The following is a 25,212-nucleotide window of genomic DNA, read 5'->3' on the forward strand; positions in this document are numbered from 1 at the left end:
TAAGCTATATCATATATTGCAATGCTTAAGAAAATTTTTCAATCAGTTTTCCGCAAGGTCATTAACTTTTCAGTAAATTTTTTCGAGGCCAAATGAAGTCTGTCTGTCTGAAAACCTGCTTTTTAAATTAATTTGATAATGACTGTCTACCCGTCTCCTAATTTTTAATTTGGTTTCGACGATTTAGTTCAAAGTAGTGTTACTGTCAAACGGTTGCCTCCAATCTCTCTGTATCTTTATCTGGATTTTCTATCTTTTCTATTTTTTTTCTTTTTTTTTGCATCTTTTTCTACCTTTTTTTCTATCTTTTTTTTTTAATATTTTCTATATTTTTTCTATCTTTCCTTACCCTGTAGTTGGGTGCTGTCAGGGTACTCTCAAGAGTTGCGAATCTTGCCTCCAAATATGACTGCTCATATCCTTGTAGTTTTCGAGATATGACGTTTTTTGTGATTTTTCAAAAAGTTTTCAGAAAAGTTAACGAACTTTTTTCTCCAAATCTTGAAATTCCCAACCCTGTAGTTGGGGGCTATCAGGTTACTCTCAGGTATTACGAACCTCGCCTACAATTTTTACTGCTCAAATCCTTATTGTTTTCGAGATAAGCATTTTTTGCGATTTTTTTTTAATTTTCAAAAAACTTTAAATTAATTTTTTTTTCAATGTTTGAAATTCCCAACCCTGTTGTTGTCAGGGTACTCTCAGAGTTACAAATCGTGCCTCCAAATATGACTGCCCAATTCCTTTTAGTTTTTGGGATATGACGTTTTTTTGTGATTTTTTCGAAAAATTTTCAGTAAACCCAAACAATTTTTTTAAATTTTTTTCTTCAAAATTTGAAATTCCCAACCCTGTAGTTGGGGGCTGCCAGAGTATTCTCAGGATTTGCGAATCTTGCCTCCAAATATGACTACTCAATTCCTGGTAGTTTTTGAGAAATGACTTTTTTATGATTTTTTCAAAAAAAAATTCAGAAAAACAAACAGTTTTTTTCTTCAAAAATTGAAATTTCCAACCCTTTAGTGGGGGCTGTCAGAGTACTCATAGGGGTTGCGAATCTTGTCTCCAAACATGGCTGCTCAAATTCTGGTAGTTTTCGAGGTATGAGGATTTTTTAAATGATTTTTCAGTTAACTTAGGTTTCGAAAAATTCTCAAAATTTAAATATCGCAACCCTGTAATTGGATGCTGCCAGGGTACTCCCAGGAGTTGTAAATCTTGCCTGCAAATATGGCTACTCAAGTATTTCTACTTTTGGAGGCTTGATTTTTTCGAGATCTGGTTTCCAATGTGGTTGTGGTCCAATGTGTGCAGTTTTTCTTGAGTTTTCAAAAATTCGAAGCACCGTAGGTGCGTTACATGCTAGATTACCTGAAAACCGAAAACTTTCAGACCGAATTTTCTCGACACTAAGAAGACTCTTTTGAACACGTTTTGGAATCCAAACCACGACCAATAGAGCTTTAATATGATACCACAACTTGACACCTTACGTGTTTTCCTTGAGGTGAGGTAGTGGGTGTTCCTTGAGGTTGTCCCTGAGGAATTTAAAAAAAAACGGACCCTTATCCATAGTTCCTTTCCACACTTACAGAAAAACACAAAAACACATTTAACAAAACTGATAGCTTCGAACTCTTTCTGTTCAAAACGTCATTTCACAAGTTAATTTTAATGCAAATATTAAGCTGGCAACCAGTCTAGATGGTTACTCACAAAGTTAGTTATCTTTACTAACATATAAAAATATCAATAAGTTTAGATAACAAGACGTGAAATCAGTTGCGTGAAAGTTCTAGTTAAGCAATGGAATCTCACTGCACATCATGACCAAGTAATTTAAAAAATAAGAGAATCGTAGAGTCTGTTTTATGGTCAGAGGCTAGCGAGTTCGAATCCCAGAGTATACAAACTAACCGTTTCATTTTCTCCCGTTTGAACCTGAGTTGCTTCCTCTCCACCTCCTGTTTGGACCTGGGACTGAGTGCCTCGAACTCATCCTCCGACATCTCCTCGATTCTCTTCTGCTCCTGCTTCCGTAACTCCTCCAACTCCGCCTCCTTCTGGGCAGCCACTACTGCCGCTCTCTCTTTCAAGTAGGCCTAAAAGAAATTGACGTATTAGAGACGTCTAAAAAGGGAACTTGAATGACTATTTTTCAAGTTAACCCACACAATAAAACTAATATTATACACAGACGTATGTAAGCGGAAACGAAAATCTCACGATAGTTCATTGAAATTTTTGCCACATTGAAATGATTGCAAAATCCATAGCGAGATAAGCCGATCACAGATCACAAGCAGCACAGACTGTTAAGACCACGGTTATTTAGGCCGTTTTGTTGGCATCGGCCTTACGTGACTACAGTTGTCTTTCAAAAATTAGTAACAAAAATCCGAAAACTTTCAAAAACTTTCTAAAACGTTTTCCCCTTTTTTTATTGGAAATTATTTTCTCTTTGAAATTTTCAACTTTAAAGTACCAGGAAGCTCTCTTTACTCGCTCGATATTAACATTAAAAAAGACTTCATATGATATTTATAAATAACTGTGCTTTCTGAGATTCGCAGAGAATCAATGAACGGCTATCGGAGGTGCTATAATGCCGTTCATATCAGGACTAATAGGACTTTATTTTGAAATATCACGACTGATTCTAATGCTCATTTGCAGAATCTGATTTTGAGTGTAACGAAGTTAAAAGAAATAAGAATAGCCTGTTGCTGTGCATGTAGCACAGAAAATTCCGATCACAATTAATTTACAAGAACTAACGAAAGTAACGGAATATTTGTGCTCGGGGTGGGTTTTTTCTTCAGACAAATTTCGACTTTTTAACTAGCCATTTTTGACGGAATTTTTTTATATCATTCAAAAAGTATTGTTGTCATGAGCTCAAATTTTAAAAGATATTTTACCTGTGATCATTTTTCGTAAAGTTATGGGGGTTTAAAAATTGCCATTTTGAGACAATTAACGCGCGATATATTTCGCGCTATTAACGCGTGAGCGGAGAGTTAATCCGTCTTAAAAATCGTTCCAAATCAGTTGAAAGAAGCTTATTTGCCATAATTTATTTGTTACAAGGAGCGAAATCTACCTTTTTGTACTTTATGTGGCGTGTAGGGGGATGATGTTCATAAAAAATTCAAAATTTAGAAAAAAAAAATTCATTTTTTTTTCTTCTTACATTTAATTTTCTAATGTTATTACTGCTCCATAAAACCTTAAAAGGCAGTCGGAACATTCAGGGCTTCGCCCTGATACGAGCAGTCTTGTTTTCTATTTCTCCTCAATTGCTTCTCACTTTTTATGGTTTGTTCAGATAAAATCAAAGTTTCCCAGGCCTTAATCAAGAGTTCTTTTATAGACTAGACTTATTGTTGCGGAATTTTTTTTTTATTTTGTAAAAACTTTTCAAAAAATTGCTAATTCGAGCACTTCAAAACCTAGTGCCACAAAAATGCTAGACTAAGCTCTAAAAATTAGTTTTTTTTGCAGCTAACAACTGAACACTTAATCTTTGAAAATTAAAAATAGCTTAGTAAATTTTTTTTTTGCGTTACACGATTGCTTCACTTGCTCCAAATTAAACTAAAAAGTAACACTGAGGCATTTTAAAAACTTTTTAGCACTTAATTGACTCAAAAGGCTTAAATGTAGGGATTTGTTTATATATCATCACTCGACCCTGCGAAGCTGCGCTCCTCAAACACAAGCGAGGAGAACGCAAAAAAGAACTCTAACCAGGCAAAACAAATTGAATTAAGGAAAAGTTTCAAACTACACTATGAGAAAAAAATTTAATGAGATTATGAATATCACGTTCTCACATCTGATCCACGACCGCTTGTAACTTTGATAACACTAGCCACCAATAAATAGCTAGTTTCTGTCAAAATGCCAATGCTACGCAGCACAAATTTGACCAAAAAACAAAAAAAAAACAATTTCAATGTTACGGACTTGAATCTCCGCTTGGAAGTAACTTAGTTGCCCAGCTAATGCTGGACCCAACTGATTTAATACTTTAAATCATATATTGTACTAATACGGAATGCCAAATTTTGGGGAGGGTGCTCATGCTTGAAGGACCGAATGCTTGAAAAATTTCAACCAATCAAAATCGCTAAGCGTTTCTATTGGCTAAAGGCCTTTCTCACTATATCGAAGTCAATATTAACAGAAAATGTATCAAATCAGTGGAAAATAATCAAAAATATTACAAATTGCGGGTTACAACCGCATTACTATTCAGATAAATCATCAAGATTAATGAGTTCAAAATCATAAGAATTTTTCAGTCTTGAAATTCATCTGCTTATTATCTAATCGGTCAATATTAACACTAATGGCCTGGATTTATTTTCTTACTTTGAGATTTTTGCGATTTATTTTTAGATTTTGAATACTCAATTCTGATTGGCTGAAATTAAGCTAAAAATAATTTCAAGCATTCGGTCCTTCAAGCATGAGGGACGCCACCCAAATTTTCAAAAAAAAACTAACTCTACGCAAAGCTCTAGCGATTTCTCTGCTTCAGTAGGGGATTAGCCGCTGGTTTAAGGGAAATGGATACTAAAAATATATACTAAAATATTCCGAGAAACGATCGAAAATTCAAATTTGACTTTTCCTAGTCTTTTAATCTTTCTAATTAAGCAGAGGAAAAGCCTTTTAAGTAGGGAAGGCGCCCACAACCTGATTTTTATAGATTGAACCCTTGATATCAGATTTAGCTAGATGTTTTCGAAAATAGTGATGAAATTTCTAAAAAAAAAGGTAAAAATTTCATCAAATGGATTTTTCTGAAGAATAAACCAACTTTTCGAAAATTAATAGGTTAAAACAGGTTGCGCGGAGAAAATCTAAGCACCATATTAGCTTGAATGAACTACCAATTTCAGAATCAGAAGGTTAAGTTTTGGAAAAACGCACAAAATTCAAAAATTGGACATTTTCTAAGTCCATATTTTTCTCAAAACACAGGGTAAAGCAATTTGCACAAGGAAAATTCTCATAACTGATTGTTTTTTTTCGGTTAAAACCTTAATCTCTAACTTGGTAAGGTAGTTTTTCAAAAATATCAAATTTTAAAACTTAACAAAATGTCAAAAAATTGCCTTGGTTGAAGCCATAACTTTATTCTACCAAATTTAGAGAATAGCCGCTCAAAAAGGGTAAATCCCCATAATTTTTTCTTTCGATTGAAACATTCATCCTAGATTTGTGCCTTAAATCTTTGAGAAAATGAAAAAATTCAAAACAAATAGGTCAAAAAATACCCCTACTGAAATTTTCGAAGGCTGTAGAACGTGAAGTTAAATGGAAAGAGACAAACGAAATATGCAGGCACATAGAAAAGCAGCCAATTTTTCCGTTGGTTTCAATTTTTTTGAAATACGATACAATAGTTTTTGAGAAAAATCCAAAGCATTGCAAAACAAAAAAACAACAAATTCTATAATACATTTTCAAAATACCTGTTTGTTTTTTCAAACAGGACCTAATATTAGCCAAAAATAAAGCAGCAAGATAAGCTTTTAAAGTGCTTATGCTTAATTAGGCTTAAAAATGATTGAATTGAAACCTACCAAAAGTTTCACTAAATGAGCACTTTTATTTGCTATATAGGTTAGAAAAAACTCCTGGTACTAATAAACACGTATCGCATGTGTAAAAATTACAGCCAACAGGCAACTAGAAGTGGGTCAATGAAAGAAAGGAAACAAATAAATACTGGTTGTTTTTTTTTGAAAAAACTTGACTTTCGAGCTTCAAAGAAAACAATATATGGCCTTAAAGCACTCAAAATTTCAGTAAAAAAAAACATTTTTGCACTTTTTTTGATAAAATTAACTAAATTTAGAAAAATTCGATCAGTTTGTAATTTTTAATTTCACTGGGAAACTTGAAAGTCGAAACTAGAAGTCGACCAAGTTTTTTGCGAGCTTAACACTTTTGCTGTTTGATAGTGGAGTTTGTGTTTATTTTATCAAAGGAATTGAGCTGAACTTGGAAAAAAAGTCATACCGCAAAAAACTTTAAGCATGAAAATTTTTTAAGACTCCTTGAAAAAAAACTATAAAAACATCACGAGCTATATAAAAGTATTTACTACGTTCTTTGACGTAATGGCCTTCCTTAGCAAAAACATCCTGAGAAATGATCTTCAAAAAGAAAGCTACCTTCCATGGAGAAAGCATCCGAATGAAAAAAAAATGATCGTAAAAGATAAAAAGAGCTCAAAACTAAGAAAATATGATACCTGATCAGTCTTCGCGTACCTGTGTGAGGTTTGTTTCGACAAAATAGATGTGTTTGCGGTTGTTGATGGCCTTGAGCAGCACCTGGACTGTCACCAGGATGCTAGGAGTGAAGATACTTTCTAGTCCGTCAAACACCACACCTTTGAAGCAATCTCTGCTCTGAAATAGACAAGAATGTAAGCATGGATAAAGTCTCTGTAGCAAACCGAACAAAGCTGAACATTACAATGGTTTTTGTTTATTTCGGATTTTCTACTTAAAACAAATAGTGACCTTTAAAAAAAAAGCAATAAAATTGTTTCTTTTCATTAAAGAAAAACGTCTAAGAAACTTTCTTCCATAAGTGGAGATTGTTGGCGCTGAACAACCAGGAAACAATCAATAAACTAAAAAAGGCGAATCGTACCTAGCCATTAATCTATTGCTCACCTGAAGTCTTTCCGACACCAAATCCACCAGCATTTCTTCTGACAAGTGACATGACATGAACCCCTCACTGTTTGCGGGGTCAACAGAGTCCAGTTCGGTCAGTTTCCGAGGAACCGGGAACGCCGGGAGGGTTTCTGGCTGCGCTGGTTCAGCAGGTGCGACAGCTTGAGCTGCTTTTGCACCAGCTTTAGGTTGCGCAGCGGGAGCAGCTGGTTTCTGGGCCGCTGAAAAAGAAAAACGAAATACGGAAAGGCTGACGTGAAGTTTTTAACAAAACATGCATTGTTTCTGCTTGAGATAAAGATGAATTGTAAGATGATTCGAAAGCACATAGAAGTTCACAATTCGACCCTTTCAAAATTTAGATCTATGCAGGTGCGTGCTCTTATTAATCTGACCATTGAAAATGGGGAAGAACTTTGTATTCGGGTAAGTTTTAGTTTTTTTTTCATTTTTTGTTTTCCACGAAAATCAGGTACCACAAATAATCATCAGACTGGGTTGAGTGATATATCACATTAAAGTCCTTTTACTCATTTTTATTATCGAATTGTTCCGTCGAGCAACTGAATAGCTCTGTTATCGAGTAAGTATTGACCTTTTTTGTCGTTGCTGAGTTAATTACTGAAAAACGTTGTAAATATCGGTGAAAATGTTTAACTGTTTTCCTAATACTTACTGACTTTTTTGTCGTTGGCTAAACTCATTTTAATTATCGGATACAGTTCCGATGAACGAGTGAACAGCTTTTTATTTAAGCAATTGAACTTTTGTCGTTGTCTTGTTTACCAAGTACAACAAGCTACAACTAGATATGATATATACATCTGATACGACATGACAAAACTATATTATGGGTACACCGAGAGGGGGCCGTGCTGGGAGGGGGAGGGTAGGGTACCTCTGAGAGCTTGCATCTGTTTCCAGGTGAGTGGTTGACCTGGGATTATTCCGAGCTCCTTGTGCAAACGAGAGGTGGGAGACATAGCTCGCTCCTCTGTAGTTAAGAGTGCAAAACAAAACACACACAATTACACTCCATGAAAGATGATCATAGTAGTTTATAGACCATAATATTCTTTGGTTAAATTTAGACCATTCATCAACAAAAACAATTGCGTCAAAATGAAAACCCCCGAAGTGATTGAAAAGCACAGACAAAAAGGAATGCTTGGAACAAAAGTAGTGAATAAATAGACGTTTTTCATTCAATTGCTTTTTTGGACAGGAAATAAATTAAAGCCTCAAGTTCTAGAGAGAAAGGTTATATGAGAGACCATTTGTCTCGAAGAACAAAATACCGACAAAAATAGGAGAGTATCCCTCATGGCCGAAAAATTGAATGTCCGAAATTTAAATAAGCCGATAAGAATATTAAAAACTTGACAAAAAACTTGAAAATCTGCCAATTTTGGAAAGTTTAATGGTCAAAAAAGTTCGGACATCCGGTTCTTCGGGTACGTGAATAGTCAGGGGGAAACAGTGCAATGAACGCCATAAACATCATCAAGCAGCTTTCGAAAACTCTAACAAACAATAACACTCAAAACCCATTCAAAATTGAACAAAGAGTTTATGAAACCATCAATATAATAAGCAAGCAGCGAATCTCAGATGAACCAAAAAACGAAGCACACAACACGCAACTGGCCTTGACTATCGCTGACTGATTTCGCCACGACATTTTCTCGTTTTGAAAGCATCGAGCTTGGCCAGCAACTTTTTGCCGGAAACGTTTTGCTTCTTTCTAAGTCGTTTGAGACATCGTTTTTAAACTGCAAAGACGATGAACTGTCACTCAAAACCCTAGCTGAAGAAAAATTGGCGCGATTTTGAAGACTAGAAGATGATGTTTTCTTTCTGTAACTGGACCTAGAATTTGATTTCGGCACTCCCGTTCGAGAGCCTGATCGACTAAAACCTGGTCCTCGAGATGCTTTAAGACAAAATACAATTCGTTTCAATAAAGCAATTCAGTTTCAAAAAAAATTTCAAAATTAAAACGCCACTACACAAAATACGTTTAACAGAAATAGGATGGTCTAGTTTCTTTTTCATACAAATCATCCCATAAAAAAACTATATCGCCTTGAATTTTTTTCTTTAAAATGATGAAATACCGAGTAATTCAGGCGCGACTGTATTTAAGATTTTTACTAACATAATTTCTCTTTTTATAAAAGTTCTAAAACCATTTTAAAAACAATTGAAGAACAAGAAAAATGGTAATATGAAAAATTCATGACTACCAAACTCATAGACCGGTCAAAACAGATAGCAGACAAGTTATGAGAGGAAAGCACAATATATAAAAAGACGAATGTATAGCTAAGAACTTTCTCTACTTAAGCAGAAAAAACTCAACCCAGCGATGGAAAAAAAAACATTTTTCAAAAAAGCAGTGAAACGAATGGTAAAACTAGAAAACCATATAAGCTCCGACCACAATGATTTCAGCGAAAATATTAGAAAACTACGGATATCAAACCGTAAAGGAACGTTTCAAGATGTTTTGCTTCTTTTTTTTGTTTTTTTTTCTAGTCAATAGAGCTAATATTTGTTATTATGAAATGACACATGCCTCCCTCACTTATAAATTACTATTCTTAGTTTCAGATAAAGTTGAACAATGATTTCTGTCATAAAAACCATCTGATTTTAACCCAAATTCGGAGGTGGACTCTTTTTCTAAAGGGCATATCATCAACGAGGACCGGCCTATTAGCTTGAGTGTCGATTAGCACGCCAATGTAAAAGAATATAGTACTCAAAATAGCAATTTTTTATCAGCGTGCATTTAGCCGAATTTTTAATATAGCGAAAGTGAATTTTTCATTCCCTAACAAAATAAGTGATACGCCTGAACTATTTGAAAATTTAGGCTATTTTTACTTCTAAATACACACAATTGAGGCAATGACCGCATGCTTATTGGCACACATGCTAATAGCTACGCCTCCATCATCAACATTCATCGCTACTATTTTTTCTACGTCAATTTTTATTCGCTTTTGAAGCAAAACCTTCGCGCTTGAGTATAATTTTAAAGCAACAAAACTTGCTAACGTTTATTTGAATAAATAGCAACAAAACATTCAAATAAACGTTATCGTTCGAAAAAATCGTTATTTTTTACGGATTTTTACGAAAACGTTATTTTTTACGTATTAGATTTTGTTTTGTAAATCATCCACCCACACGTTATTTAAAGTACAAAGTGTTAAACTTTGATAACTTAATAAATAGAACAACTAGCTAGCCTGAATTCAATTTGGACCAATTTCTGAGAAATGTTAAGAAGTCGATTCTGCGTTAATACCACGAAATATAGCGTTAATAAAGCATGAAGTATAACGCAGTATGAAGCACGACTTAATAATCCAAATTAGTCAAACTGCAATTTTCAAACCCTTATATTTTTGCAAAAAAAAGATAGCAAAAAAAAATATCTTTTTCAATGTGAACTCTGGACACTAATAGCTTTCAGATGATATGAAAATCTTGTCAAAAAGTGCTGTTAAAAAGTTAAAGCAACTTAGTTTTAACTTAGTTTCGTTCGAGTAAAGTTATAGTTTTTGGAGTTTTTTAGCGCCATTTTCGGAATCAAAAACTTCAATAAATCGAAAAAAATTTCTGCAAAAAAATTGGGGAAAATTTAAAAATTAATTTACCGATTTTTTTTTTCATTTTTCTTGCCATTTTTTTTTACAAAAACTGTTTTCCAATCGGCCTATTTGACTATAACTGTCGTGCTTGCCTAATTTCAATTTTTTTCTTCAGATTTTTTATAACACCACAGAGAAAAAACGACACTAATTTCAAAAAAACATATATATTTTTTAAAGCTATGGTCGGAACACTCTATGCTACTTGCACAGTAACCGACAATCCTTGTTTTATTTTTTCTTATTTTCTCTTAATGACGGAACAAGAATCAATAAAAATGGGATATTGTAAAACAGTCATTCAAAAAGGTCAACTTTTACCAAAAAACCACATAGCTATCTTTTTTGTCTGCCATAAAAACTCTGCCATTTTCAGGAAAACTGGACAATTTTACAACTCTGCTCAAGAGCAATGTTATCAGCAATAAACCACAGAAAAGAAATCAGATGACATTTTTTCAGATGATGAAAAGCAACAAAATCATATCATCAGTTCATTCAAGTTAAACCCCACATAAAACAAAAACGGTGGATATTGAAGCTTAACAATTTCCTTCATGTTATCCAAAGGTAACAGTTATTTGCTTGATTTTACAACCGAATAAAAATATTAATTGCCTCTATACCCATTTCGTTAACAAGCTTCTTCAGTCAATTTTATGGTTGAAGCAGTTACAAAAGAAAAATTCACCCCTGCGGCGTGACATTTTTAAGAGTACTTTCAGAAAATTAAAGCCCAAATTGGACAGCACAGCCGTTAATCGACTCATTTGCATAAGCTGATTGGAATTGAAGACTAAAAAAACTGAAAGCTGACATTAAAACGAAGACTTATATTACAATTTGTGAGATCAAGTTTTGCAGACATCAATAATAAAAAAGGGATTTCAAATTCACTACAATTTCTACAAGATTAAAAAATATCTTTATTATTTTGCGTCCTCAAATTAACCCCACAATTCAGACTACCAAACTGCTTCAAAAAATTATTTGATCATCAATTTCAAAATTCAAACTTGAGAAGCTCATTAGTAATATTAATTTTAATCAATATTCACAATCTGAAATTTGAAACCATATAACTTTAGAATTGAAGTTGCAACCGAGTATAAATTCTATTTGAAAGCGACATATGATACCAATGTTATAACGGGAAATGATCAGACAGTCTGAATGAAAAGTGATACGGCATGATACATTACTTTTTCATACCGCGTCGTTACATTGCAACCGCGAGTCAAAAAAAAACTGTTGTGCAGTCAATACTATGATTTCAACAGACCATTAAACAGTTTTACGTGAGTAAAGAACTCGTTCAATTTTTAAGCACCAAATTCTTCAGCCAAATTAGGAAAAACTGACCTATTTTTAACGGTGGTTTGTATGAAATGTATTTTGGTTTTAAAAATACATCCCCACATTAAAACCATTTTCTTAAAAGCTTTATCTTACTTGTCAGTCGTCAATTATAATTACCTAAGCTAGGAAGTAAAATTGCCCTTCGAATTCAACTTGAAGGGCTTCGATATCTTCTTACCAAAAATAGGGTTTGACCCGTTTTTTTAAATTTTTTACTTTTTGTTTATTGATATTATAAGTAAATTCTTCCGTATAATTTTTTAATTAACAATAGTTCAAAATCGAATGAAAACTGCTTGAAGTGACAAACAACCCGGGGTAAGTACACAGAGATTTGCAACGCAAAATCTGAACATTAAAACTAATTTTCTGCTGAGATAAAATTAGCTGATCGATTGAAAACTAAACATCCGTTTGTAGAAGGCCTCAGCATAGGGGGATATTTTTACAATATTTTTGTTATCATTGTCGGTATCTCAACAAGTAGCCGAATTACGTGGAAACTCCCTCAGGGATTCGAACCCCCGACTACGCAAAGGGTCCGCCTTTGGTACTATTCTAAGATCTCCATTTTTGGCTGGCTGACCCTTAAAATTTTTCTAAAGGCACCTTTGGCGCCCAATAAATACTAATTTTGAGGGTGGAGCGCGCGCTGAAAAACTCAACTTTTTTTAAATCAAAAATGTCTATAAAGTGTCTAAAAACGTCTTTTCTGGCCTCTTTTGAAAAATTCACCTGCAGAGCGAAAATAAGTTTGGACAAAACAGGGTCTTTTTAGTGCTTTGACAATAGTTTTGATAATTAAAATATGTTTTTTAAAACTTATTATTCTCAATGATATCTGTAGTCGGAAAACATTGTGCTACTTGCACGGTGACCAACTGCTCTAAATTATGAACAGGAACTCAGATACAATTCGTAACAACTTAATTTGTACACTATCGCATTTCAACTCCACAACAAAAAAGCATATTTATTTTTCAAAAAAGGCTGAGTAAAGCTGTTATTTTTAGTTATTTATGTCAAAGCAAATCTGATAAAATGATTTGGGTAATTTCTTCATAATCACACCCTTTGGGGAGACCATTCATTAACGTTCCATTTATATTAAAATTAAGCTTATTAGTTTTTCGCCATTCATTACTCCACAAGGTAGTTAGATTAATAATCTATTCATTTGCGGGGGCTTTCTTATAAAACCACCTACACTAAAAATTCAAAGATGAGCTTTTAAAATTACAATGGCATGCATAAGTTGCTGACGTCAACAATATCAACGGTTCTCATTAGAGAAATCAGTAGCGGATTTGGGGGGGGGGGGGGCCTCTTTTCTTCAGGAATTCGACCGCCTGTTGACCCAAAAGGCCACGCCACCCTTAATGCTACGTTAAGATATCAAGACTTGGCTGACTGACCTTAAAATTTTTCTAAAGGCGCATTTTGCGCCAATTTATACTAATTTTGAGGGGGAGCACGCACCGAAAAAAAAAACGCGATTTTTGGTCAAAATTTTACCAAAGTGCCTTACAAACGTTTTTTGTCCTATTTCTTTTTTAAATTCTGCCTGCGGGTCTGCGGCGCAAAAAACATTTGGTCAAAAAAGGTCTTTATAAGGATTTGTGAGTGCTCAGAAAATCATCTTAGTCAATTAAAAAAAAATCGGCTTTTGAAAAACTTTTTGAAAATCCGCCCCCCCCCCCCCGAGAAAAACCTAGACCAGCGCCTAAGTGAAAAGACTGCCAATCGCATCAAAATATTTACGTTTTGACAAATTTACATCCATTTAATCTAACTTAAGCCGAAAAAATAATCTTGAAAGCTAAAATTATGCTTCGGTTGATTTCTGTTCCATTTATTCTTTGTGGGTTTTATGCTTGGGTTACGCCTGGCTTTTGAATTAGACCAACTTCGACATTCTAACGAAAGTTTTTTTTTACAAAACGGTTTATACCAAAGATACTTTGAGCTCAAATGTAAAAAAAATATTTCGTCTTTTTTATTGTTTTCTAGTTTGAAAATTACCAATTAGGGATAAATAAAGCGTGTAAATTGAGGCACGCATATTGATTCACATAAAAAATGGTCGTTGTGAATATTTTTAATTTGGATTTTTATTGGGAGCTGCGGGAAGATTAAAAAAACATTGCGTGGTGGGGAATATTCAAATGTTTGGGAATTCAATTTAAAAATTTTAACGAAATTTACTCAGAACTGTGAAAATACAATTGAAAAGAACATTTAGGTGTTTGAAATGACATTACCAGTTTGTTATCCTTCATCTTATTTTCGTTTGAAATATGTCTCAATGTACTGACTGACAGACCAGAAAAAATGGACCTCACAACTTTTTGTTCCGACATTGCAGAAAAACAATCCGCTTTCAAAATAAATCCTAATTGCTCCAAGCTAAATAGTAGTTGAAATAGATTCTAACTGAAAACCAAATCTGAATTTCGAGTCTTTTCTTAAAAGCTGAGAGCTTCACAATGATCCGATCATTGTGAAGCTCTCAACTTTTAAGAAAAGACTCGAAATTCAGATTTGGTTTTCAGTTAGAATCTATTTCAACAACTATTTGTATCAAGACAAAACCCTGAATCTTACGACTGACTGCCTTTAAGGTCTATGGAGCAGTAATAACAAGAAAAAAAAATAAAGTATAAAAAAAATTTAACTGATTTTTTTTTTAATTTGGGGTTTTTTGTGAAACTCATCCCCCATGAAATATAAAGTACAACGAGACAGATTTCGCTCCTAGTAAAAAACCAATTATGGCATCTAAGCTTCCTTCAACCAATTTGGAACGATTTCTAAGACGGATTTAATCTCCGCTCACGCGTTAATCGCGTGAAATATATCGCGCGTTAATTGTCCCAAACTGGCCAAAATGGCAATCTTTAAACTCTCATAACTTAACAAAAAATGATCACAGGTAAAGTATATTTTCAAATTTAAGCTCAAAACAACAATACGTTTCGAATGGATATTTAAAAAATTCCGTCAAAAATGGCTATTTAAAAAGTCGAAATTTCTCTGAAGAAAAAAAACCCACCCGAGCACAAATATTCCGTTACTTTCCTTACAAAAATCGGAACAGTTACAATCACTTTCTGGTGTATATTGGATCTTGGGGCAAGATTTAAACAGAGACGAAGCGTCGCTTTGGATCAGTTACAATAGATCACAAAAACAGCATGCCGAGCTGGCCGAAAAAAAATCAACCGGAGTTCAAAGCCGACGCAACGGCAAAACGGAGCTTCAGACCTTTTGTAAAACATCACAAACAAAGAATAGTGAGCTAGCCGACAAAACAAATAAGCGAGAAGTCAAATTTTAAAAATTAATTTAAAAACTAATATGTCACCGTTTGTCTCAATTGAAATTATTTCAGAACAACCATGATGAAAACGATCATTTTCGGCCTAGACATAGCATTAAAACAAAATTTGAAAAGTGACAACTAGGCTGACAATACTAAGATAGACGACCACTGCGCCGAAAAAATATCATATGAATTGGAGCATAAAAACATATAAAAACTGAAGTTTATGGATACGCCTCAGCACAATATATACTTTTTGCCATATAAATGACGCACTTTGAAGCTACTGAGTCTATATAATATGTTCCGAACCGGCTGAAGCCAATTATACCTGTCATTGAAAAATGGAAATTGTACCAAATGGAGTTGGTAACTGTGAAAACAAGAGAAAAAAATTTCAATTAGAGCGGGTATCTAACATGTTCAACGTGTGTTTGTTGGTCTAAACTTCCTACAAAGGCGTCAGGGAGATGAGGCTTTCCTCTCTCTCTAAGTAATTTGAGAAAAACGTATGAATTTTCAAATTTTGTCTTTTTTGTGAGGATAAGTTGTCATAACTGTGTCACATCGCTTCTGAATTACAGCAGAAAACCTTTTTCACCTAGAAACACAAACTGAGCTAAAAAAAATCTAAAGATATAGCTTTATTATACCATTTTTTTAGCCATTGGTTTCAATGAGTTTCCGATTTAAATTTAAAAAAAAAATCGGCAGTAACCATTTTTAGAAAGATTCTAGAATGCTCTGGAAAATTGGTAACCATTTTATGTTTCTTCTTTTGACAAAAATTCGTATTACTCAAAATTAATTATTATTAAAATTTTCTAGATTGTTCTAGAAAACTCTTACCGGCTTCTCTCGCTTCCTCCTCGGCACTTTTTCCCTCAGGGTGCAGTTTGTCGTACATGGTCTTGGCACATTGCTGTCTGGCCGAAAGCGATTTAGCCGAATCACCCGATCGCATAGCCGAGAGAACCAACTCGTCCACGTTCAAAGCAGACAGGCCGTATTTTGACTCCAGCGATTTAGCCACTGTGCTTTTTCCTGGAAGAGAGAAAAACTAATGTCAACAAAACCGTATTTTCTCGTAAAAGAGCCGTTCCAATTAAAAGACGCATTTTATGATGACTTGAAAAATAGGATTGCCGCCGTATCCTTTCTCCTCAAAAAATGATATTGAACAAAACCATTTGAAATATAAAATATGATGCAGGTATTCCTAATTTTCATACCAAAAATAATTTTCTTTTTCTTTTGAACTAAATTATGAATTTAAACTATAAAAAACAAATCGACTATATGACATTTAATCTGCATTAACGGCAAACTGAATATTCTACTTGATTGCTTGACTTTCAATCAGCAAGAACAACATCAATTGTCAAGTATTTTTTCACAATATGATGATGTATTGCTTTTTTGAAAAGAAATGCTTGTGGCAAATAAAAATGGAAAAATTAAGTAGTTGTAAAAACAAACGTGTTATCGCTTTTAAGTCTAGCTCATTTGTGTAAACTTAATAACTGAAAATATTCTTTACCATTTTTTTCTCTGGCATAAATAGTGCAGAGCTTAAAAATTTAAATCACAATAAATTACAAATTTTGGACGGTAGTTCTGGTTTTTGTAATCATGCTTTGTTCTTTATCTCAAAGCTATGATTTTTATAGTCAAAAATGACAGACGATGTCTAGCCATTTCATTTTGGTTAGAAAATAACATTTAAAAAAATTGTCTTACAACTTAAGAAACAAAATCCCGGAAACCAACCTGATTCTGGAGCCCCATAGACAACTATAGCAATCCCTCTTCTGTTTTCTGACGCTTTTCCTTCCGGTGACAAATCAATGTTCAAGTATCTCGCAATCGCAGCTGTCACAGGGGTTATCTCTAAATCCCCCACTCCTTTATCCTTAGCATCTTCGGGGGGAACATCCCCTGAAGTCTCCTGAACTATCCCCCCAGTATTATTCGACCCACCAGCTTCTCCGCCCGATGAACCTCCATGGGTTGTCTGGTCCAAGGTCAGATTGTTTGCACCAGTGGTTCCAGATGTGTCGATGGGCGCACTGATTGTCCCGTCGACTGTGATGTTCGGCTTGATTGTTGCCGTGTCGACCGAGGAATCACCCGGTGGCATAAGAGTTGTCCCCGTCTGAGCGGTGACATCACCAACTGATAAGTCAACATCTGAGCCTCTTTTTGAGACCTGAAACATTTTTAAAAGCATAAGTAAAGCAAAAACGCACACTTTAGGTTTTAAAACAAACAAGACTGCTCGTATCAAAGCAAAGACCTGAATGTTCCGACTATAATTTAGTTTCTATGGGGTAAGTTTGAATTAAAACAATTGATGAAATTTTACAAAAAAAAAAGAAAATTAAAAAAAAATGTTGAGGTTTTTTTTGAAAATCATCCGATTCACATGCTATGTTAATTTAAAGTGATAAATTTTGCACTTACAAAGTAAATTAAATAGACCAAAAAGCATGCCTCGATCAAATTTGAAACGATTTCTAAGACAAATGAAATCTCCGCTTACGCGTTAATAGCATGAAATAGATCGCGCGTTAATTGTCCCAAATTGGCAATCATTAAACCCCCATAAACCCCGGATTAAATATTTTTTTAAGTTTGAGCCTAGGACAACAATACCTTTTGAATGATATAAAAAATTCCGTCAAAATTGCTAAAAAGTCGAAATCTGTCTGGAGAAAAAACCACCCCGAGCACAAATAAACCATCATTTTCTTCAAAAGCAGTCGGAACAAAAAAATCTTACCAGCTGTTTTTTTTCGCTGAATTTTTTCCCGATGTATTTGCAAAAAAAAACAGCTAGCAAAAAGAATTACTGCTTATTTTCAAAATTATTCATTCCACTCATTTTTAAGACTGAAAAGAATTAATTTTCTTTGTCGTTAGTGTTGCGTTGCTCCGCTTCGCCTGTGTCAAAAATATATTCGGTTAGAGAATTAGAAACCATCAAAAGAGCAGTTTTCAATTTATTCGGAGGCAAAAAGTTGGCATTTGAGCAATTTACAACATGCCATGTCGTAAAATGAGCGCGAATAATTAATCAAACAACCTGCCAGAAATTCAACTGGGGAAAACGTCACCGAAAGATGATTATTATTTGAATTTCATTAATTTCTCGTCAAGTGAAAATTTTGACAAAACTTTAACTTCCACAAATTTTGTTAAAGAATTGGCCCTGTTGTTGCTACTGACCGTACGCTTGTCAGATTTGATAGAAATCAATTAAAAAAAGTGTCCTTGTTTTAATTTTGACTGCGGTCCAATTTCTTCAGTCACGTGATTGAGCGAGGCAGTTTTATTTCCTCGGTGCAAGATTAAAACCTATCTTTGAACCTGAAATCTGATTTGAGTTAAAAATTGGAGGAAATGAAAGTAAGAAAAGTGATACCACCAAAAGGGGTTCGCAATAGGAAACAAAATCTGTCGAAAGTAAGATTAATTTCCGATCCCGTTCTTACAAAAGGGGATAAGAATTAGAGATGCAACTTGTAGCCGATTGCATTGACATACCCTTAAAAATAAAGAGGGAATATCAGCAATACCGAAACCCCTAATACGCTATAGAAAGAAGAAGGAATCATTACTTTCAAAATAACTTCCTTTTCACGCCTTTTTCTGGTCTTTACTTTCCTTATAAAACTCAGTTTCATAAAAATATTTGAAGTGACTTTTGTTTGATTACAAAAACGTATAAAAAATTGGACCAATTTGTTCCTCTTTTCGTTCAATTACAACATTTCTTTTAGTTTCATCACAAAAATCATGCATTTTACATCTCTTTGTTCAGAAAAGCCGCTCTTATAAAAAAAATTCAGTCTTTTAAAAATAAGATTAACCTTTCAAATTACGGAAAAATAATTAACGGTGAAGGTAAATTCCAGGTAAGCTACTATTACTATTTTTTTTGAACAAGATTTTGAAATAAAACCTTTTTTTAGAAATAGTTGAAAATTTCCTTCAAGAATTTCTTTTAGTACTACTGAAGAGAAGTAAGTTGCTCAAGAAAACAAAAAAGACGTTTAAATTTGTTGTTTTAGAAAGTAAGATATTAAAACAGAGGTCAAATAAATTCCACGTTTAGTTTCTTCCACCTTCAGCCCCGTCATAGATTCTGTTCTGAGCAAAAACTGCCAATAAAAAAGATAAAATATTTGCAATTTACGATCGTCGATACAATGTATAAGAAATACTAAATCACGTACTGTCCTATGTTTGCAGATTTTACCATACCATTTTGAGCAACAACAAGGTAAGCTCACAGTTTATTTTCATATTTATTCCTACAAATATTTATAGCAAAACCACATCAAACATATTTTAGAAACAGCAAGCTAAACCTAACATTGCCGTACAAAATAGTCCTCTAGCTGGACTGAAGCTGCCCAACCAAATATATTAGATATTTATATTTCAAAAATCTTAATCTCACTGGAATTTAATACTTTTTAACGCTGCCCTGATAAAATAGAAAAAGCAGTATTGATTTGAGCCTCCAAACCTCACAATTAGAATGGCAAAGCTGAAAACAAAATTCCAAAATTCCAGTCAAACAACAAGAATTAGCTGACCACTAAAAGTGAGGAGGAACTTTTTTTCGGGTGTTTCAGTTCTTTCTTTTTAAACTTTTCTTTCCACAAAAAAAACAGGTAATACAAAAAAATACAAAAAAAACAGTCAAATGAAGTCAACGAGTAAAAAGGGTACAGATTTTTATAAGCTAAAAAATCAATTTTTTTAGATTAAAAACTAATATTTTAAGCTTGAGTAAGGGCTTTCCATGCACGAACATTTAAAGAAAAAAACCAAATTTAAGTTAGAAAAATTGTTGCTTTCAATTGAGCAAAAACTGCTGAATCTAACTGAAGCGATTAATAAAGTTTCGAAGCTTAATTTATTCTATTCAATTGAACAAAAATTTTAAAATTTCTCAATTCTTCGTTTTAAATTATTGTGGTCGGGACCTACTGGGCTATTTAAACAGAAAGTAGAGTTTTTTTAAACTTTTTTGAAAAAAAGTTGGCGCTACTGATAACTTACAATCAAAACCGTCGAAAAATACAAGAACATTTTTTTTTTCGTTTTTTTTTCTCAATAAGTCTTCTTTTTTCGTTTATTTTCTCAATTAAATTTTCAACAAACTATAGTTAACTGAAGCCAGTATTAATGTTACCAAGCTTGATTTTGTTCATATCCTGCACATACGCAAAAACACATATTTAAAACACAAACAATAGATAATTATTAATTTTTTCATTTGTTTTTCTTTTATATTACTGTAGTCGAGAACTTTTTTTTTTTTTTTTGGCGCGCAGAACCGGTGATGCTTGATTTTACAAACTTGGCGCGACTGATAAAGAGCATCCAAAATCATCAACATCTGACACACAAAACTTTGACTCACATTCCGATCACAAACCTGATATGGTTCGTTCACGCCAAATTATCATATCATACACACTCGTAGGGGTATCAAAAGTTATATCAAAAGAGAGCCAATTCAGTCTAATTTCAGTTTCGAAAAGTTATTTCAAAAAATTTGCTCGAAGACAAGGTCTGAATAATTTTGGCTTTTAGTCTCGATTTGAAACTCTCTTCGACTCCCAGACTCTAAGCTTATTAGTAACTATAATGGAAGCTTAAAATCAATCTACTACTGCTTCCAAAGAAAACGCAGAAAAATTGAAAAAAAAAAATCCAAATTCTTGTTCAAACGAAAACATTAAAATTGCGGAAAACTCATTGAGCAAAAGCTAGATAAATGTTAGAAAAAAGCGGTCAGCCATCTTAAAATTAAGGGTTTTATATGGAATATCAGGCAATTAATGAGAAATCGCTCTTACCTTAAACTCTATCCTTAATAGCAGCTTTTTGACACTATCGACAAAAACTTATAGTACGTTACAGAGTAACTTAGCTGCCCTGAAGCTCAAAAGTAGTGATCGATCACCTGTTCTAAAGGAGATAACTAGAAAAAAAACATACATAAACGTTTTTTCTGAAAAATTGTATAAGTGAAAACTTATAAGCTTGGAGAAAAGTTGTAAGCCACAAATAATAGCAAAAGCGTTTCAAATTGTTCTTCCACAAAACGATTTCAAGAAAACCTCACGACGAAAGAAATGGATCAACTTAACAAACAACCAGGAGGTGAACTGGCAAAAATCTAACTTGAGTGTGAAAAAAAACTTCAAACAGAAAAAAACTACCCGACCTAATTAGTTGATAAATCAATGCATTCGTCCACTAACACTCAAAAAAGAGCTAGATATAAAAATTTTGTTCCAATTAATCTCAAAAAATATGAAAAAAAAAAAAACATATATACGGTACTTTGGTGACAACTCTACATAACATCAATCACGTCAAAAAAAATCGAAGAAGGTCTAGCGTTATCTGCCTTATGAGTTGTGATTTGAACTCCAAAAACAATACTTCTGAAATTTTCACTCAGTGTTAAAAAAAACTGCTCTTTTTTTGCTATTCAGAAATTCTTATCGCTAGAATAAGTCAATAAAAGCAATTTTACAATAGATGAAACAATTTTCTGCTAATACTATTGTAACTGTGAGGCTTCATTTCAAACTAACTACGAAAACGATAGAAAATTAAAAAATTCAAAAAAAAATGCGGAACAACCTTTGAAAATTTACCTATAAATTACAATCGAAATTTGGTCCAAATATTCTATGCTACTTGCTCAGCAACCACTTTCTGTACCGACTTTTGTAACGAAAATAACGGAATATTTGTGCTTGGGGTGGCTTTTTTTTCTTCCGATCGTTCACCTTCGGAATATTGGACTAAAATCATCCCCCACACGCCATATAAAGTACAAAGGGATAGCTTTCGCTCCTGCTAATAAATTAATTATGGCAAATAAGCTTCCTTCAATCAATTGGAAACCATTGCTAAGACGGATTATATCGCGCGTTAATTGTCCTAAATTGGCCAAAACGGCAATATATAAACCCATATAACATTACACAAAATGATCAAAAATGAAATGTCTTTTCAAATTTAGGCTCAGGACAACAATAACTTTTGAATGATTTTTAAAAATTCCGTCAAAAATGGCTAGTTAAAAAGTCGAAACTTGTGTGAAAAAAAATTCACTCCGAGCAAAAATAATCCATTACTTTTTTTACGCAAGTCGGAATTTAAAAAATCATTTTAAAATTACGTTTATTTTTTCATGTTATTACTGCTCGCTAGACCTTAATAGGCAGTCGGAACATTCAGGGCTTCGCACTGATACGAGCAGTCTTGTTTGCATTTTATATTACTCGTTGAGGAATTTGAGTGGATGATATAACAGTTTCGACTAAAAATTACTTTTCCAAACCCAAGAGAAAACAAGGACAGCCGGTTACTGTGTAAGTAGCACAAAAAGTTCGGACCACAGTCTTAATAAAAGCACAAAAATCATTTTTTTTCCAATTGGTGTCGTTTTTGTTTTTTTTATTGCATGTTGTGATAAAAAAGCTGAACAAAATAATAGTAAAACAAGTCAATTGGAAAACAGTTTTTGAAGAATGAAAAACAAAAAACATTTTGAAAAAATTTCAAAAAAGTTTACAAAATTTTTTGCGGAAATTTTTTGGTGCTTTTTCAAGTTTTTGATTCCCAAAAATGCGCTAAAAACTCCAAAAACTACCTTTAATTCAGTAAAACTAAGTTTCCACGTTTTGAAATAAGCTTAAGTAAGCTATTGCAATTACTAACTACCTAACTAATTAGCTCGAAATTGGAACCAGTTCTAAACTATTATTTATAATTGGATATAAAAACAATTATATTATTGATAAAACTATCCTAATAAAATATTACTAACTAACCAATCATATTCCATCTCTAACTTTGACACTTATTTGTAAGAGCTGAAACTACTTGCAGTTTCAGCACCAGAACAATTTGAATAAATCTTAGACTACAGTTCTTCTCCTTCTGGATAAACTCCAAGAACTAACTCGCGAAAACCAGTATACACTAGATCTTTTGAGACTAGGAGATATGAAAAAAAAAGATTAAGATTGGTATTAGACTAAGAAGTTGCACGAAACTATCCGGCCGAAAATAAGATAGCGTGACGAACAGACGGTGTACCTTATTTGAAATTACTCTATGAGTATAGACCAAAGGTCATAACTCAAAATTATTACAAAAATCAAAAACTTCAAACCGGTTTTTCTCGACACTGTGAAAAGTTTTTAAAAAATTTTTAAGGTTGTTCGAATCACGCCTGAAAGGGGCTTTTTTATGATAGATAACTCAACCCTGTCCGATGATTAATTGTGGTAGCTGATTTTGCGTGGAAAAGAGAAAGTTGAAAAAAAAACTAAAACACGCCCGAATACAAAGTTCCTCCCCATTTTCAATGGTCGGAACAAAAAAATTTAAAACTGTACGAAACGCGACTGTTCAGTTGGGTTCAAATCAGTTCTCAAAATTACCGCTACTATGGTGCAAAATATTGGACTAAATGCGTGTTGAAAAAAAATTAAAACAAAAAAAATAGTTCAGTTGGGTCAAAATTGTCATAATATTGTCGTCTCCTGATCGGCCCTCAAGTGGATAATCAATGGAACACTGTATTGTTTCTAGAAATAGAAACAGTGTTACACTATTCTGATTGATAACTAGAACGTAATAAACATTTCCCAAACTAAAGTAAACGCTTAAAACGCGCAAAAAATAGTAGACGAAAATGTGAATCAATATTTCACATACATATGCAAGAAAACCTTAAAACCCTAAAATAAATGCAGATAAAATGAAAAAGAACACAGCACCACGCATTATGCCCAAACATAGATTTTTCAGACTGCCCTTTAACTTCAATTGAAAAAAAAATTATTAAAAATTGTTTCTTTTTTTTTGTTTTATTTTCGATTCAAATGTTTATGCCCCACACGCTATGTAAAATATAAAGGAATGTATTTGCTTCATGTGCAAGCCTCAATTCAACTTGAAGCTATTTAATCTGCCGCTGATGCTTTTCAGTAGCACAAAATATAAATCAATTAGCCCAATTTGAATTATACTAGTCAAAGTAGTCCCAAATTCATTCCGTGGTAAACCTTACAAAAATTAATCCCAAAAGTAAAACATATTTTTAAAATATTTTTAAGCTTTGATTTTCAAAATTTCTCAGATAGTTAAAAAATCTGTCAAAGATGGCTAGTTAAAAAGTCAAGCCAACCCGAGTCAAATACTTTTCGATAGTCGGAACAGCAAGACAGCTCAAATCCGGACGAATCGATGAGACAAAAAAAAACAGAAATGATCGTTTTTGGGTTGAAAATTTAGGCACAATATTTTTTTGAAAATATACCCCATAACAATACTGCAAAACTCTAAGAACATTTGCTTACATCATTTTTCGTCTAAATTCCGTATTTTTTGTGCAAACACGGCGCGCTCTAAATTTCAAGTTTTATTCGTTTTTTTTTCCGGATAATTTAAAGCAGCGCTGTAGTGTATAATTAAGTTCTTATACGAATCAAGCTTTGAAGTTGGAGTCCATAAAATTTAACCTTAATACATCCAAGAGATGTAGAGCAGAGAAATATAACCAGATATTTAAGCAGACTAAAAAAGTCACTTCGTATGCTATATGAATAAACTGGCAAGTAGGCAGAGAAATCTACATATTTGTACTTGTAATAATTAAATACAGTAATTCAACCAATTATTATACCAATCTCAATACATTTTTGATCACCCCCTGGGAAATACATTTCAGCTCTTATTGTTGCAATCGAGTCTTACGAATGAGGTTTGATTATTCTTCAGGCATTTTGGGGGGCAGGGTTAAATGCAAAAAAAAAAATTAACAGCAAATAAAAAGCAACACTACTAAAACATTCAACTTCAAAACAGAATCTGCTTCAGGCATAATTTTTGTTTTTATTTTAATTTTCTTTTTCATTCAAAAAGTCAAATTATACAAAAAAACTGGTCCAAAAGAAAATAATAAAAAAACTAGCCCGAAGAAAATTTTCTTTTTCAATTAAATGGCAATTAGATTTTTTTCGATACAAAAAGTCGATAGAGCGAAAACACATTAAAAACATTTTTTGAAAACCATTTACGCTTTCGTACACGGTTTGAGAGACGATATTGGTCTTGC

The 25,212-nt window shown here is 33.3% G+C and overlaps 1 protein-coding gene across 1 annotated transcript in view; it reads right to left on the bottom strand.

Annotated features, from left to right (window-relative positions):
* LOC134851192 (hydrocephalus-inducing protein-like) overlaps positions 1-25,212 on the bottom strand; it is a gene marked incomplete in the record, with an annotated part of 215,673 nt that overhangs the window by 73,313 nt on the left and 117,148 nt on the right. Inside the window, 5 exon segments of the mRNA XM_063867161.1 lie at positions 1,918-2,102; positions 6,291-6,431; positions 6,702-6,925; positions 15,897-16,091; positions 16,818-17,256. Coding sequence (XP_063723231.1) covers positions 1,918-2,102; positions 6,291-6,431; positions 6,702-6,925; positions 15,897-16,091; positions 16,818-17,256 — 1,184 coding nt within the window.

The sequence above is a fragment of the Symsagittifera roscoffensis genome, chromosome 7 (assembly GCF_963678635.1).
Source record: "Symsagittifera roscoffensis chromosome 7, txSymRosc1.1, whole genome shotgun sequence".
Classification (NCBI taxonomy): Eukaryota; Metazoa; Xenacoelomorpha; order Acoela; family Convolutidae; genus Symsagittifera; species Symsagittifera roscoffensis.